Raw genomic sequence first — 16,674 nt, forward strand, 5'->3', positions numbered from 1 at the left:
TTAGATGAAAATGCTTCATTTAGTTTTATTGTATCATAAAAGTAAAAAAAAAAAAATCTTATAATTTTTCAATGAAAAATAAAATTATGTAATAACAAGGGGAAAACATTTTTAATTTCAAAGTAAATGAATATTTGCATTTTAGGACTAAAACATATTTAATGCACTTTAAGCAATGTTAATACTAATACATGATTTGCTTATTTTACCCTATGTATTTATTATCCAATATAAAATTAAACAAATAAAAAATATAATTATAAGTAACAAAAGAAATGTACATTTAAAATATATATTTTTGAAGGGCCAAAAACTTCAACTTTTCAATTATAGTGAAAAATAATTAGTTCTATCGAAGAGAACATAAAAAGCAAGAGAAAGTCCTCTTGCATGGGCTATATATATATATATATATATATATATGTTTTTTTAGTTAAGATAGCACAGAGTTGGGCCCGTGCTTGCACGGGCTTGTACTATCTAATAATTAATTATGTGAATGAAAAAAATAATTAAATATTATATGCAACATACCAATGATTTGTTATCTTCCCCGTTTGTTTGTCCTTCATTTTCTTTTCCTCTTTCCATTCTCACTAATCAAGCCAAAGTAGTTCAAAAAAATTTTCCTTCCATCAAACTAAAAACGAAGAAAAATTAATGGTGTAATTAGAATCTTTTCTTTTCCAGTAGAGAGTTGTAAAGTTATTAAAATAAGCCCACTAATAATGTATCACTAAGTGGGGTTCCTATTTAGTCATTTGCACTTTTGAATAATTTTTTTTGAGGAGGATAAATTTATATTTTCGTATCATAATATTTTATAAATTATGTCAAGATATGATTTCACTTGCTAAAAAATTTATATCTTGTTAGGTATAAATTTGATTGTTAAAAGAACAGAAATTAAAGACTAGCCCATTTAAAAGTCAAAACATGCAATTTTATGATTCATATATATTTGGTCTGAGCAGTGAGGTATTACTCCCTCTGTTTCAAAATAAATGGTGTTTTAGAATGTCACTTGTGAAACTTGTTTCTCCTGTTTTTATTAGAAAAGTCATTTTTCTTATATTTATAAATAAAAAAATTGACCAATTCATATTGTAAAAAATTGATATAGGTCAAAAAAAAATTGTGTATGAGAAGTGCTTAAAGGAATTGAGAATTGGAGTATTACTGGTACTACTAGAAAGAAGAAATAATTAGACAATATAAAAAGACAATTCACAGTACTACTTTAGACTAGTCATTTTTTAATATTTTCTTTTAGTCTCATGGTCAAAAGTTAAAAATTAATTATCATCTTATATTTGTTTAATCATGGAAAAAAGACACAAGACACCCCTATAATTGCATGAAAAGTCATTTACACACTAATACAAAATGATTATCTAGCGTGCAATAAGCATCAGGAGGATGAGTTGAGACATCTTAATGACTTTTTTCTTAGAAAGAAAAAACAAATTATACCCTTTTTCTACTCTCAATACACCTCATCATCACCCTCATCCGCGTAGCCCCACACACCCACCACTTAACTCTCACGTCTTATACACAAATATTTATAGAATAATATTTTATTTCTCTACCGAGCACGCCCAAAAAGAACATCCAATTGGAATCAGATAGGGAAGTTTACAAACCCACAAAAAAAGAAAGAATTTTTTTATAGGTAATCTCAAAACAAGTGGAGTGTAAAATATTATATTTTCCACAATTGATTACAGAGACTTGAAGATGACAATTAATTATTTAATTTACAAAGACTAAGATGATAATGTGTACTACAGCCTCCACCCTGGGATTGTATTCGGATTTCAAGAGTTAAATGATTTATTTTTTTAAAATTTAATTTTTCCATATATTTTTTAAATTATTAATTTATTATAATATTTTTTACGTAATTTATAAATTAAAAGGTCAAGTATTTGAAAATAAAAAAAGTGCTATGCGATATCATGTTCAGAAATAATAATTTATATAAGGGAATATAAATTATTTTCTCCATCCACTTTTAATTGTTATGACTTCTATTTTTAGAGTCAAACAACTTTGACTAATATTTTATGATGTATTTTTTTTATCATATTAATATGCAAAAAATTGACTTTCTAAAACGCAATATGATAATTAAATGTGGACGGGGAAGTACTAGAGTAACTTTTTAAATCTTGTTTGGCCTTTCAAGTTTGTCTTTGACCAAGTAATTATTTCAACTGCTTTGTCCCATTTTGTCAACTTTAAGGTATGATTATTGAAGAATATTTGGATGTTAATACTTTCTTCTTTACAAATTAATTTTTTTCTAGACATTTGTGGTGTTAATTAGAGACTAATTAGCAGAGTAATTGTTCAGATTTTGAGAATTGCATGCATGGAAATAGGAAAAGAAAATGAAGGAGAAATAGAGAAATTAGCAAGCAACTCATTGGTATGTTATTCTGTCTGTTGTTTCTTGTACCTCAATTAGTATATTGTTTGTTGTAGTTTTTGTTCTGTTACTATATGCTATTTTTGTCATTGTTTCTTGTTTCTTGTATCTTCATTACTTCCGATTGTTTTTCCTGATCCGAGGATCTATCAGAAACAGTTTTATGTACCTTTGCGGTAGGGGTAAGGTTTGCATATGTTCTACCCTCTCTAGATCCTACTTTGTGGGACTATGTTGTTATGTTGTTGTTGTATTGACTTGGATGATTATTTGTTTTGTTTATCTTGCTATTCTGCTATCGTTATTTTTTATTCCTGCCTTGCTTTGATTACATCCAGAGCAACATGATATTTTATTAAAGAACTGTTGTTTTACTCAAAAATATAAATAAAAGAAAAAATGACTAAGTTTCAAAAAATCGATTAAACTTATAATTTAAGAAAAATCAAATTTCCAAAATAAAAGAGTCGCCACTTAATTTTTTTTAGTAAAAAAAAAAAAAAAACTAAAAGTTTTCAAAAGATTTAAACAGACAAAATCAATTGAAAAAAGGTTCGAGTTCAATGTACATTCCGAGAAGGTGTTAGGCCCTCGAAATGCCCGCTAACTTGCGGTTGACCAACGATTTTACTAAAATATGTTTTGACTATTTTTTTTAGAGAGAAAAAAAAGTGTTTTAACATAAAAATAATAATTTGCAATATTTGTCTAACTTTGAGGAAAATAATTAAATAAATGACACATTTTATTTCGTTTTATTTTTTTAGAGAAAAAGGATCCAAAGTGAGACAATTGAATTAAAATGCAAACGAATAGAATTTTAACAAAAGAAACTAGATTAATTAGAATTTATCTTTTTAAATCATTTTAAAAATAATTAGATCCGATTTGATTAATTAAAGCCTGAACTGTTTTAAATTAATTGAAAATGAAATATAAAGTTTTGACTAAATATTAAATAAAAGCATCAGAGTTGATAAAAAAAATTGAACTATATTAAAATAAACTAACATAAAAAATATGTTCATCTTTTGGGGAATTAATTAAGTTAAACCAAATTAAATAAAAAAGTTAGTTAGAAAACAAATAAAACAAAGAAAGAAGGAAGTTAGGCCAAATTTGGGGCTTTTGGCCCAAATTCAATTTTCTGGACCCTTGGCCCATTTTCCATTGCCTTTATGCAGTGTATACAACTTCCATATACGGCTGTATATTCTTGTATACGGTGTCCAGAACCTGTAGCTTAGTGTATACAAAAGCATGTAATCTATTTTTCAGACTCCTGTACACCCGCGTCTCTATTTTCAACCTGTATTTCAACGTACATCGATGTATACTGCTGTATACAACATGTATACAGCCTATTTTTGGGGCTTTCCGAGACTGCGTTGCAGCCTGTTCCACTACTTCGGATGACTCGATATAGGAGAAACATTGGATTTCGATACAAGTCAAGAGGCAAGGACAGGGGATAGGAGTTCATGTTAAAACTCGGACAGATTTCATGCAAGAAAAGAAAGACAAAACTAAGTTAGCAAAAGGAGAACCAACCTTAAATAATAACAAACATCGAAACATTTAACACTTTACTAGACTCAAACTCAAACTAAAATAAAAGAACTCCTGCACAAATAACACATCAAGACTAAGACCACATATTACGAAATAAAGGACTAATTTTGACATGGAGCCACTGCTTTGGGGGAATCAGAAATAGGCGAGATAATAATAGGATGCAAGAAAGTGAGGCATCAATATCAATTCTAAATACTTCCAATGAAAACAAAATTATCCTCCTATTTGCTTCTTTTTGTAGACCAATTATATTAGTTAATGACTAGCAAGCTTAAAGGGAGAACTAGTTACTGCTAAGCATGAGCCTATGGGGGACAAGGAAAATAAACCATTATAACAAAATTAGAGCTAACCAAGATATTCTTTAGCCATTGAAACAGAGAGACTATTACACTAGCATATTAGACGCGAAAATCAAAAGGGAACCAAAACTCTTAATCGAAACATTCTATGCTTAAATCATATCTAAAAGGACATATTTTATACCTCAACAACTAAAATTTACTTACTCAAACCAAAATGATCAATTACTAGACATCAACAATAAGCCGAGACAAGCTAGGATGATTTGATCAAAATAATGGCCTGAACAAGATTAATAACACAACAACATATTTCATTAGCGAGAAAGTAACACTTAGCCATATTCAAATGTTAAAACCATGACTTTGTATCTTCATTAAAGAAATCAGAAAAAAAAAAAACAGCGGCAACCTGATTCACAAAATTGAAAATTTCGAAACAACAATAACACGAGATGATGAAGAAGAACTTAGCAAAGGGAAAGGGATAATACCTTTGTCGGGGCAGTGAGCTGAGTCAACGAGCTCTCACCACCAAAGCACTTACTTCGCAAATCCGACCAGGCTTTCGCAACCCCAAACGAAAAATAAAATAAAATTGTCCCTGAAGTAGGTTTACTGAACGATTTGTTATAGCTTTAGGGATGATTTCTCTATGTGACTTCTCACTAAAAAATCTCTCCCCCCTCTACTGGAAAATAAAGAAGAGTTTTATAGAGGGGGAATCCGAAATTAGAAAATGGGGGAAAAACGGATCCCGTTCGAATTCAAGGGCCCATTTCGATTCCAAAATTCGAAATTTTTTCACTATTAAGGAGAGACACCTTTTCCTTGAGGTTTTAACTCATTTCGAAAGGGGAAAGGGGGACGGAGCGCGTGCCTGCTGCGATATTAGTATGAATTGAAAGGGACATGAAGAAGAAGACAACGGAATCGTACTGCTCATGCGCTGTCCGTGTATTGACGACGTGAGCTGCTGGAAATAGCGTCGTTGTTTAACGGAGTAGTTCTGGGTTTCTCTCGTTCTGTTAGCGTTTGGACTGTTCCTATTGTGAAGGAAAAGGGAAGGTGGGCCGGGTTGCTGGAAAGGAAGTGGGCTGGGGGGTTTTGGGCTAGGAGTTCACTGGAATTGGTATGGAAATTGCTGAATTGTTGTTGGGCTGCTAGAAAAGGGGTTGAATTTGGCCCAAAAATGGTATTTTAAGTGGGTTTAAAGGTTAGGTAAGGAAAGAGTTTGGATTGGAGTTGAGAATTTGGCCCATTTGATTACAATTATAGCAATTGAATTTAAGAATATAACCAAATTGAGCTTAATTGGTAATTCGGCTAAAAAAAATTAAATAAGACGAATTAATATGTCATGCCCCGAGCCTACACCCTGGACATGGCCGGCACTCGAAGACCATTGATGGCCCCAAGCGAACCCTTGGCCTGACTTTCTTAACTCAGCGGAAACCTAACTCAACAGAATAACTCCATGCAATGCAAGGACATAAAACAACTCAACTGATAAAAAATCTGGCCAAAAAGGCAACTCGAGTCCCAAAAATAGAATATTGACATATATACATAGATGAGAGACTCAAAACTAACTAACTGATTGACTGACTGTCTGTGAAGCCTCTATAACACTGAGATGGATGTTGGGACAGACCCCGCAACATCCTAATAAAACAAAACTAAAAGGACAAAATAACCGGGTCCTCCGGAATGCAAAGAGGCTCACCACTGACTCTGGAGTGCTCAGTTGGATCAACGGCGTGCTGGATGCTGATCCTGGGTACCTGTGTCTGCATCATCATAAGATGCAGGCCAACTGGCATCAGTACATTGAATGTACGAGTATGCGAGCTGGAAAACTAAGCAACATAGGCTAGAAGGACATCTGGAATAAACTGAATAGCTTACTCGGCTCAACTCAACTCAACCTGACTGACTTCTTTCAATATATGGCAATTTAAAACAAGTGCAATATAAAGAAAGGCTGTTTTAAAACCTGCTATAAACTCTGTGTGTATACAAAGATACAATAAGCCTGAGATGTATATAGAAATACAAATGAACTGATGTATATAAAAATACAATAATTTCTGTGTATGAAAATACAATAACTGTTATGGAAGTTTCTCTAACCGACAACCATCACATAGAGCTATAGTGATGATACATCGATCGACCTCACGCTGCCAGAGCATCCTATACCCGGCCAAAGGTATAAGACCTGAACTGCCTAATGGATCCACTAGTCTATCTGGAAAATGATTCATCTAAAAAGTATGATCATTTTCTACCCATGGTGGCTAACATGGTTCTATGTGAGCTGTGGGTTCCTTGAACGCTCCCCCAACTCGGTGCTCGATACTACTCCCAAAATATACTGGCTCTTATGTTTAATAAAAAACATACTTCTTCCTGCTGATTTGAGATAATTACTCAAAAACTTAGCTCAAAGGCTATCTTGGAAATCTCAGTTTCCTCTCTTGCTTCATTTAGAAAGCGATAACTCTTTTTTTGGAAAACTAGCCCGAAGGCTCTTTGGAAATCTCAGTTTCCAATCTTGTTTAAATGTGAAAACATTTCTTTAAAACTTCTTTGGGAATACATAGTTCTCTAATAACTTTTGAGAAATGAACTCAACTTTATACTCTTGGCTTAACTTGAAACTCTATACTCTTTGCTTAACTTGAAACTTTATACTCTTTGCTTAACTTGAAACTCTTTACTTAACTTGAAACTCGAGCCTTAAAATGAAGTTAAAACATTCAATAAAGACTCTTGAACAACTTTAAAGACTTGTTTGGACTTACTTCTTAATTTCCAAGATTGACTCTAACTTCACTTGACTTTGATCCAAACTTTCCTCGAATTGGATTATGAATTCAAGGGTAATTATCTCATGTTTATGGATGAGTTCGGGAGGTTTAAATGTACCTTACAGTGTTGAAAACAACTATAAAACATAGGTACATTACCTAGGAACATGTATGAAAAAGTGAGGAAGGAATGGGAAAACTTGGCGTTCTTGGCACTCTGAGAGGCGCGGAGCGCCAGACCAAAAAGTTCTGAAGGGCCTGGTTGGGGCTCTGCTAGGGGCGCCGCCCCAAGGGCTGGACTTCAGAGTCCCTTTTGGGGCACGCTGGCTAGCGCGACGCCCCAGCCCTTTTCCCCGAAATTTGACTTTTCTCCCTCATTTTTCCAACTCTAAACCACCTTAACTTCAATGGATCCAGCCCCAAACACTTAGAATCATAAACCCCTCAACATACAATAGATTTCAACTCACAAACACAACCGGAAACATGCCCAAAATCAACAAGAACTTCAACACAATCACAACCAACAACTTCAACAAATACAACCAACAACTTCAACAAATACAACCAGCAACTTCAACAAACACAATCAATCTTTTCTCGGAATTAAAACGAGTTTGGAGTGTGGGGAAAGAACCAACCCAACACTATGATCTCACATACCTAGTAGGGATCACACCCGACGATATCCACGACAATCTTTGACGAAACCTTGCTTGATCCTCTCCTTCTCCTCTTCTTCTCCTTTTCACTCACAAACCCTTACTCTCACTCTTTTAAAAAGGGAAAAACTGATCTAAAAATCAGTCTAAACCCTTAATATAACCAAAACAATTGATTAGGGAAAAGACCAAAATACCCTTTAAATTTCCGGACGGACTTCCCTGCCAACTGCCCAACTTCCAAAGGGCATAACTCACTCATATGAACTCGGAATCGAGCAAACTTGGTGGCGTTGGAAAGATCATTCCACGAGCTTTGCAAAAATAACTGGAACTACACCTAAATCATCTTGATCTAGAAGTTATGACTGTTCAAAGTTGGCCAAAAACTCACCTTTTTCCCATACTTAACCAAAATTTTCCAGATTTTTGAATTCCTTCCAAAAATGATTAATTCCAATTCTAAGCCTCTTCAAAGTTATTTCAAATTTCCGGATGTTACATAATATAAATTAATTAATGAGCTTCTTAATCTTAGCGAAATGAAATAATTAACTTAATCATAAACTGATAACTCATAATAAGTATTAACTAACTAAACCAATTAACCGACTAATTATGTAAAAAATAAAATCTTTTTGAGACGATTTTCTAATATTTATAAAATACACTAATTATATACATAATTATATAAAAGACATATTATTATTTAAAAATTATAACAAGTGACAAACTATTTGAAATAACTTGCGAACTATTCTATTATATTTTTTTTTTCGAAATTTCTAAAATTAATTACTTTAAATCGTTTGAAAAGTAAGAAGCTCGGAAATTAATTATTATCGGAGAGGGTCGAAATTGGGTGTCAACAACTGCTCTTTGAGTACTTTTATCTGTTTCATTTTACGTGGCACTATCTGTATGAGTATGAAATTTAAGAAAAAAGTTGAAAGACTTTAATTTTGAAACTTGTAATCTTAGATCCCTCCTGTGTTAATGAATAGCCTAGTAATTAATAGATCATCATATCGTTATGCGGCTGTTGCTTACTAGTATTTTTTTTTTGAAACAACATCTTTGTGTACACACCACCTCCCTATACCCCATTTGTGGGATTACACTAGGTATGTTGTTGTCATTATGTTTAAGTTAAGTACAAGACAAATATTTAGCTTATGCAGTAGGCTATTTTAAAGAATTTATTGATAATTCACAAAAAAAGAAAAGAAAAGTGGGGTCAAGTTGAGTGGTTTGGGCTACAAATCATTATTTAGCCCATCTTGACTCAGTTCATTATAGTCTAAATAAACTTAGGACAGGATTGAGCAATGACCCATTGATTCAGTCCATTCTGACTCATCCAAATTATGTCCAAACCGTTCATTTGTGACCTCTAGACATGACTAATAATGTTTTTCAACGAAGTGTAACTTCCAGGTATGGCAACTGAAGAACCAAAAACCAAAATCATCCCAATAAACATAACTTCCAAATATGAAAGTTACTTGATCTTGAGATAACATAGGCATGGTAACAATATCGACACGATAATGCCCAAAAGCGCGCCCGTAAATGTCATGACATATCCAAAAAATGGAACGGTTAACGCCACAATGACCGTGCTGATGACCAAAAATGTTCTGATGAAATAGCTCACGATAAATTTACTCTTTCGTAAAGGTAATTTATTTTCAATAACCGTTGCAATTGGAGAAACAACAAGAGCATACTTTGTTATTGGATTAATGAGTGTCGTATATATCGCGATTTTCGAACTAATTTTCCCGGTAGGGAGATTTAATGTTATTTGTAACATTAAATTTTGTCCATACATTGAGTACCCCATAGTTGCCATTGATCCATAGGTTATGATGCTTAATATAAAGCACACAAATAAAACATGTATGACAAGAAGAAAAAAAGGATTTAAGTTATACACACGCACTGATCAAGTAAACAATATAATAGGGATATCTTATGTCTTTTTCCCTTATTAAACAATATAAGATGATAATGTGTAACTTTTGACCATGAGACTAAAATGAAAATATAAAAAGATGACTTTAGTCTAAAGTAGTCTTGTGAATTGTCTTTTTATATTGTCCAATTCTCAATGTCTAATTATTTCTTCTTTCTAGTACCAAATACTCCAATTCTCAATTCCTCCAAGCACTTCTCATAGACAATTTTTTGAAATATATTTTTTTTTTTAAAAAAAATTGATTGGTCAATTTTTTTCTTTAGAAAAATGAGTTTTAATTTATAAAAATAAGGAAATGACTTTTCTAATGAAAGCAGGAGAAACAAGTTTCATAAGTGAAACACCCTTAAATTATGTGAAATGAACAAAAATGTCATCCATTTATTCTTTGGTCCAAAAATGCCTTTGCCTCATTACTTTCGTCCATAAAAGCCCTTATTGTTATTTAATGGGTCAAAAATGTCCTTCCAAATAAATATATTATTTTTTTAACACATATTTTTTCTAATAATATTTTTTAAAATTAGTGAATGTTTATCCTACTTCAATTTTTAAAAAATAAAAAATAAAAATATTTTTTATTTTATTATAATTATTTTTTATCGTTATATAAATGAAAATTAAAGATGGATATACTATGATCTTATATATGTGATGAAAATTGATGGCAAGGGCATTTTTGAGCCTTTTCCCAAAAATATATTCTTAAAAGGCAAAGGACCAAATAGGAACCCCACCTAGTGAGGCATTATTAGTGGGCTTATCTTTAACACCTTCACAACTCTCAACTGGAAAAGAAAAGATTCTAATTACACCTTTGATTTTCCTTCATTCTTAGTTTGATGTAAATTGTTTCTCTTGAGAAGTTGAAAGGAAGGAATTTTTTTTTAAAACTACTTTAGCTTGATTAGTGAGAATGGAAAGAGGAAAAGAAAATGAAGGACAAACAAATGGGGTATGTTGCATATAATATTTAATTATTTTTTCATTCACATAATTAATTATTAGGGAAAATTGTATATAATAGCAAACTATTAATTCAAATTAAATGCTATAAATATACTTTGATTTAATTGTGCCCTATAGCAAACTATTGCTATTTTCGCCACTCTCCCTGGTGGCAGTCTCGCTCGCCTCTCTCGCTTTTATACAAACACAAATGTATAAAATCATTGATATGTTGCATAATTATTTTTTTCATTCACATAATTAATATATTCTTGTAAGTATGTTTGTTGCTTTATGTAACTTAGATGGTGAATATAATCTTTATAACCTATAAGAATCAATGATTTAATCTTTTTGATATAAGTTAAACTCTATGTACTAAATCATCTGTTATGGTTGATAAATGTAAGGGCAAGAATATAATCAAACCTTGTATTAGATCATGAGAATCGGGCCTTGGTGGCATAAGTACAACATGTTTGGAATGACTTAAGAATAGGGGTGACAAATGGGCGGGTTGGGTAAAATTTGGGCGGGTTGAAAATGGGTCAACATAAAATGAGTAATAATTCAACTCGCCCATATTTGATATGGGTAAAAATGGATTGGTAAGAAATGGGTTGGGTAAAATACTAGTTTACCCATATTTACCCATATTTTCATGAGTAAATGCCTCATTTAGTTTTATTGTATCATAAAAGTAAAAAAAAATCCTATAATTTTTCAATATAAAATAAAATTATGTAATAACAAGGGGAAAACATTTTTAATGAATATTTGCATTTTAGGACTAAAACATGCTTAATGCACTTTAAGCAATGTCAATACTAATACATGATTTGCTTATTTTACCCTATGTATTTATTATCCAATATAAAATTAAACAAATAAAAAAATATAATTATAAGTAACAAAAGAAATGTACATTTAAAATATATATTTTTAAAGGGCCAAAGACTTCAACTTTTCAATTATAGTGAAAAATAATTGGTTCTCTATAGAAGAACATAAAAAAGAACATAAAAAGCAAGAGAAAGTCCTCTGCACTTGTAACAGTTGCTTCTTGTAATGTAAGAGTAAAAATTAGAGTCAACAATCAAAACATGTTTGTGTCATCCCGCTTTGGCGAGTTTCACATCTCAACTATATCAATCGTTCCCTTTTTCTATCTAAACTATCACCATCTATGTATTAACATAATTTGAAACAACATTTGCTCTTTTGGCAGGTGTCATCCCTCGGTGTACTTCGCAAGGACATTGACAAACTTCTAGATTTCATAAAGAGGTTAAATAGTGGGCGTGTTCGAACTTCTCTCAAAGAGTTGACATTGGAGCTGACGTTTGTGTCCGCATTTTGTCATCTTCATTACTCTTTCTTTTTAGAAAGCTGTAATGACGAAATGTCTTGCATATCAAATGAGATTCATGATTTGGTTCAGTCACTGTTTCATCCAAGTGGAGAAGACATGCTGGTTAATAGAAAGGTTTATCACCTCTTGGAGAATATCATAAGTTATATTAGCTCACATAGCTATGCTGAACCAAGTCGTGTAACAACCATGACGGAGGATCGTTTCACTGAACTTTTAGATGTCATCCTCATGTATCTCCAATGTTGTTCTGAATCTATTTTCCCATCAATGACTCAATATGAGCTTCTTTTGAATGTATTTGGCAATTTAAGAGATTTCCATAGGTTGAAAGCAAATGGTTGCGTTGAGTATGAAACAATCGAATATGTCTTACCTCATCTTCAACTTATGGCTCTGAGAGTAGTAAACTTCTGCTGTTTGACTCTTGTGGATGAACCAGATGTCTCTCTAGTTAACTCCAAGCTAGGTAATCTACTTGTGGAGGTTATTCCTGTTGAACTGGAGGTTATGCACATATGTTGTACAAATTTGAAAGGTTCAAAGTCGGAAGAAGTTGAACTTTTCATCAAGCAGCTCGTAGAAGCCTCTCCGGACATTCTTAGAGAATCTCTGATTCATCTACAAGAGCAAATGGTTATTAATGCTGTTACTCCTAGAGCTTCAACGTGTAACTTTCATGTCATGATAGAGTTCCTATTGATTATTCTTACTGATGTGCTCAAGGACATTATTCGTCATGACAAATTGTTTGTTCTCTTGGCACGTGTTATAGAACTTACCAAGGAGGTATTCGTTCTTGTTCGCAACTTAGAAGAGAATATGAACGGAACAAGTGATGCAAATCTAAACTTGCTGGAAAGTATTGAACTCCTGAAGGTGGATCTCAAGAATGATTTCTTAAAAGCCCGTGCAGACTCGTCTCAGCTCTGCTTCCCCTTGAGTGATGGACTGCTCTTCATGACTCTTCTACTCACAAACTTGAATGACTTGGCCAATTCCAATGCTTCTTCAGTTGCTTTGATAAAAAAAGAAATTAAGCAGGTGAAAGTATACCTGGAAATCATAAGATTGTTCTTCAGGGATGTTGAGCAAGAGTTGCATAGAGATCTTTGGACTCGTGTTCTAGATGTGGCATATGAGACGCAACATGCCATTAACTCAATTCTTGCCCGAGATCATGGTCTATTGCAGCTTATCTTCATACTTCCTGGTACCGTAGAAAATATCAAGCTTGTCAAAAAAGAGGTGCAAGAGAAGATCCCCAAAATAGGTGAAAATGCTCCCAACAAGCCGGTTGAAAGAAACTCATCAATTACAGTTGGTAAAATAATCGTAGGTTTTGAGGAGGAGACAGAGTGGATAATTAGGAAACTCACCAGCGGACCAGCTGAGATAGATGTCATTTCCATAGTCGGCATGCCAGGGATTGGAAAAACTACTTTGGCTTACAGAGTGTATAATCATAAGTCCATTGTTGATCATTTCGATGTTTGTGCTTGGTGCACAGTCGACCAGGAACGTAATGAGAAAAAGTTGTTGCAGAAAATTTTCAATCAAGTTATTGGTTTGAAAGAACGATTCAATGAGGATCATGACATAGATGATGATGTTGCTGATAAGCTGCGGAAAAAACTATGTGGACAGCGGTACCTTATTGTCTTGGATGACATGTGGGATACTGCAACATTGGATGAGCTAACAAGTCCTTTTCCTGAATTTCAGAAAGGAAGCAGAGTGATTTTAACAAGTCGGAAAGAGGAAGTTGCTTTATATGGAAAACGCCACAGTGATCCTCTTTATCTTCGATTGCGAAGATCAGAAGAAAGTTGGGAGTTATTAGAGAAAAGGGTATTCGGAGAAGAGCATTGCCCTGATGAACTAAAGGATGTTGGAGAAAAGATAGCTCGAAAGTGTGATGGGCTTCCTTTAGTACTTGATCTAATCGGTGGAGTCATTTCAAGGAAGGAAAAGAAAGAGGCTTTGTGGCTTGAAGTTCTGAATAATTTGAGTTCCTTTATTTTTAAGGATGAAGAGGAAGTTGTGAAGGTCATACAATTAAGTTATGACCATTTGCCAGATCATGTAAAGCCGTGTTTGGTTTACCTTGCAAGTTATCCAAAGGACGAAGATATATGGATCTGTGAGTTGAAAGATTTATGGATTGCTCAAGGACTAGTGGAGCAGATTGAGATGAAAAGTGCAGAAGAAGTAGTGAATGAGTTAATTTCAAGTAGCTTGGTAATACCTTTCAATAATTCTATTTGCAAAATTCATGATCTTGTGCATGACTTTTGTTATATAAAATCTAGAAAGGAAAAGTTGCTTCACTTCCTAGGAGGTTCAAAAGCTCCGTCTTCCTCTTCTTCTTCTTCTTCGGATCTTATGCCACGTGGAATTATCATTCGTTTTAGTACATATATATTTCGTTTGAATGAAAATTTTGTCGTGTTTGATCCAGAAAAGAAGAATCCTAATGTTAAACACCTCCTCACTCTGAAGGTCTATAAGCATTGTCTTCCCCACAAGAGTCACCTAAAACACTTGAGGCTTCTCAAAAGTTTGGATTTGAAGGGCATAACATTGACAGATTCATTGCTAAATGAAATCGGTATGCTCATTCATTTGAAGTACTTAATCATTCAGACGAAGGCAAAAGCTCTCCCTCCGTCATTTTCAAACCTCTGTAATCTAGAAACTCTGGTGGTGGATCACTCGAAGGGATCATACATGATACTATCGCCTTGTTTATGGAGTCTTGCAAAGCTACGAGATGTACGGATGAATGGGGGTGCTCTCTTTGATCCGGACAACACTGTGTTAGACGAGGACTCAAGGTTAGAAAATTTGAGAACATTATCTGAGCTCTACCTTTCCGCGGATTTAGAAGACATAGAGGATATTATTTTAAAAAGGTTTCCTAAGCTTCAAAACCTTGAAGTCTGTATCAGACAACTACCAGATTGTTCAGCAGAGGAGATTTGCTTTCCAAGATTGGATGTCCTTAACGAACTTGAACAACTCCGTTTTTCTGCTTCTTCTTGGGATTCATTCCCTGAATATACACACGGCTTCCCTTCGAGCTTGAAGAAGCTGATGTTGCAATGGCTCGCTCTGACATCTGATTCATTGTCAAGAATTGCTAGACTACCCAACCTTGAAGAACTAATTCTAGAAGACACAATCATCTTGGAGGCTAAAGAATGGGAAGATGTCACTTTCCAGAATCTCAAATCTCTAAAATTGGTTAATGTGGAATTTTCTGAATGGCAGGTTGATGCAGAGAAATCCTTTCCCGTGCTTGAGAAACTACATATAAGTAGATGTGATAAGCTTATGGACATTCCAGACAGTTTTGGAGATATTGCGTCATTAGAGCTTATCAAAGTAAGGGACTGCCCTCAGCTTAAAGAGTCGATCTTCAATATTAAGGAATATGTTGAAGAATTGACTGGAGAAGACAAGCTTCAGGTAGACTTCTACGATGATCCATGGAATAAAGTATGTGAGATAGAATTCAATGATTGAGGTATGCTTCATTAACAGATTACTTTTACAAATGTTATGTGTTTTCCAATATTACTTTTAACTTATACAATGTATGTTCTAAATAATGTGAGTATGAATATGAATTCATTAACTTCTTTCCTTTTAGAAATGTTATGTTTTGTTCCAATATTACTTTTTAATTTATACAATATATGTTCTTTGCAGAGAGATGATATCAACCTGTAAAGGCTTCAAATGATGAACCGATCCTAAAGCATGTATGCCTTCTTCCAACGCGGTTTTTCTATATCGGTTTTTCGTTTATTCATAACTGTTTATCAAGTCTAAACAGTGCTAGCTATCAGCACTTGTGTTCTTTATTATAACGGATAAGATATTGTATGTGTGCTTGCTTTTCATTACTATGTATTAGTTGTAATCTACAAACCATTATTTAGCCCATCTTGACTTAGGACATGATTGAGCAACGACCCATTGATTCAGTCCATTCTGACCCATCCAAATTTTGTCCAAACCATTCATCTGTCACCTCTAGACATGACTAATAATGTTTTTCAAAGAAGTGTAAGTTCCAGATATGGCAACTGAAGAACCAAAAACCAAAATCATCCCAATAAACACAACTTCCAAATATGAAGGCTTCTTGATCTTGAGGTAGCATAGGCATGGTAACAATATCGACACGGTAATGCCCAAAAGAGTGCCTGTAAATGTCATGACATATCCAAAGAATGGAACGGTTAACACCATAATGACGGTGTTGATGACTAAAAATGTTTTGATGAAGTAGCTTACAATAAATTTACTCTTTCGTAAAGGTAATTTATCTTCAATAGCCGTTGCAATTGGAGAGACGACAAGAGCATACTTTGTTATTGGATTAACGAGTGTCGTATATATCGCGATTTTTGAACTAATTTTCCTGGTAGGGAGATTTAATGTTATTTGTGACATTAAATTTTGTCCATATATTAAGTACCCCATAGTTGCCATTGATCCATAGGTTATGGTGCTTAATATAAAGCACACAAATAAAACCTGTTTGACAAAAAAGAAAAAAAAAGATTTAAGTTATAT

The 16,674-nt window shown here is 33.4% G+C and overlaps 2 protein-coding genes and 1 pseudogene across 2 annotated transcripts in view; 1 reads left to right on the plus strand and 2 right to left on the minus strand.

Annotated features, from left to right (window-relative positions):
• The window catches only part of LOC125868380 (putative late blight resistance protein homolog R1A-3), a 151,833-nt gene extending 151,215 nt beyond the window's left edge, over window positions 1-618 (minus strand). The window contains exon 1 of the mRNA XM_049549046.1: window positions 535-618. Within this exon, the coding sequence (XP_049405003.1) occupies window positions 535-591 (57 nt within the window). The 5' untranslated portion in view covers window positions 592-618. The remainder of the gene's footprint in view (window positions 1-534) is intronic.
• Window positions 1-16,674, minus strand: part of LOC125868390 (amino acid transporter AVT1I-like) — a 100,213-nt pseudogene that overhangs the window by 82,168 nt on the left and 1,371 nt on the right.
• LOC125868999 (putative late blight resistance protein homolog R1A-3) overlaps window positions 1-16,674 on the plus strand; it is a 130,546-nt gene that overhangs the window by 38,554 nt on the left and 75,318 nt on the right. The window contains exons 2-3 of the mRNA XM_049549554.1: window positions 2,360-2,434; window positions 11,944-12,876. Of these exons, the coding sequence (XP_049405511.1) occupies window positions 2,378-2,434; window positions 11,944-12,876 (990 nt within the window). The 5' untranslated portion in view covers window positions 2,360-2,377. The remainder of the gene's footprint in view (window positions 1-2,359; window positions 2,435-11,943; window positions 12,877-16,674) is intronic.

This window comes from Solanum stenotomum, chromosome 6 (assembly GCF_019186545.1).
Source record: "Solanum stenotomum isolate F172 chromosome 6, ASM1918654v1, whole genome shotgun sequence".
NCBI lineage: Eukaryota > Viridiplantae > Streptophyta > Magnoliopsida > Solanales > Solanaceae > Solanum > Solanum stenotomum.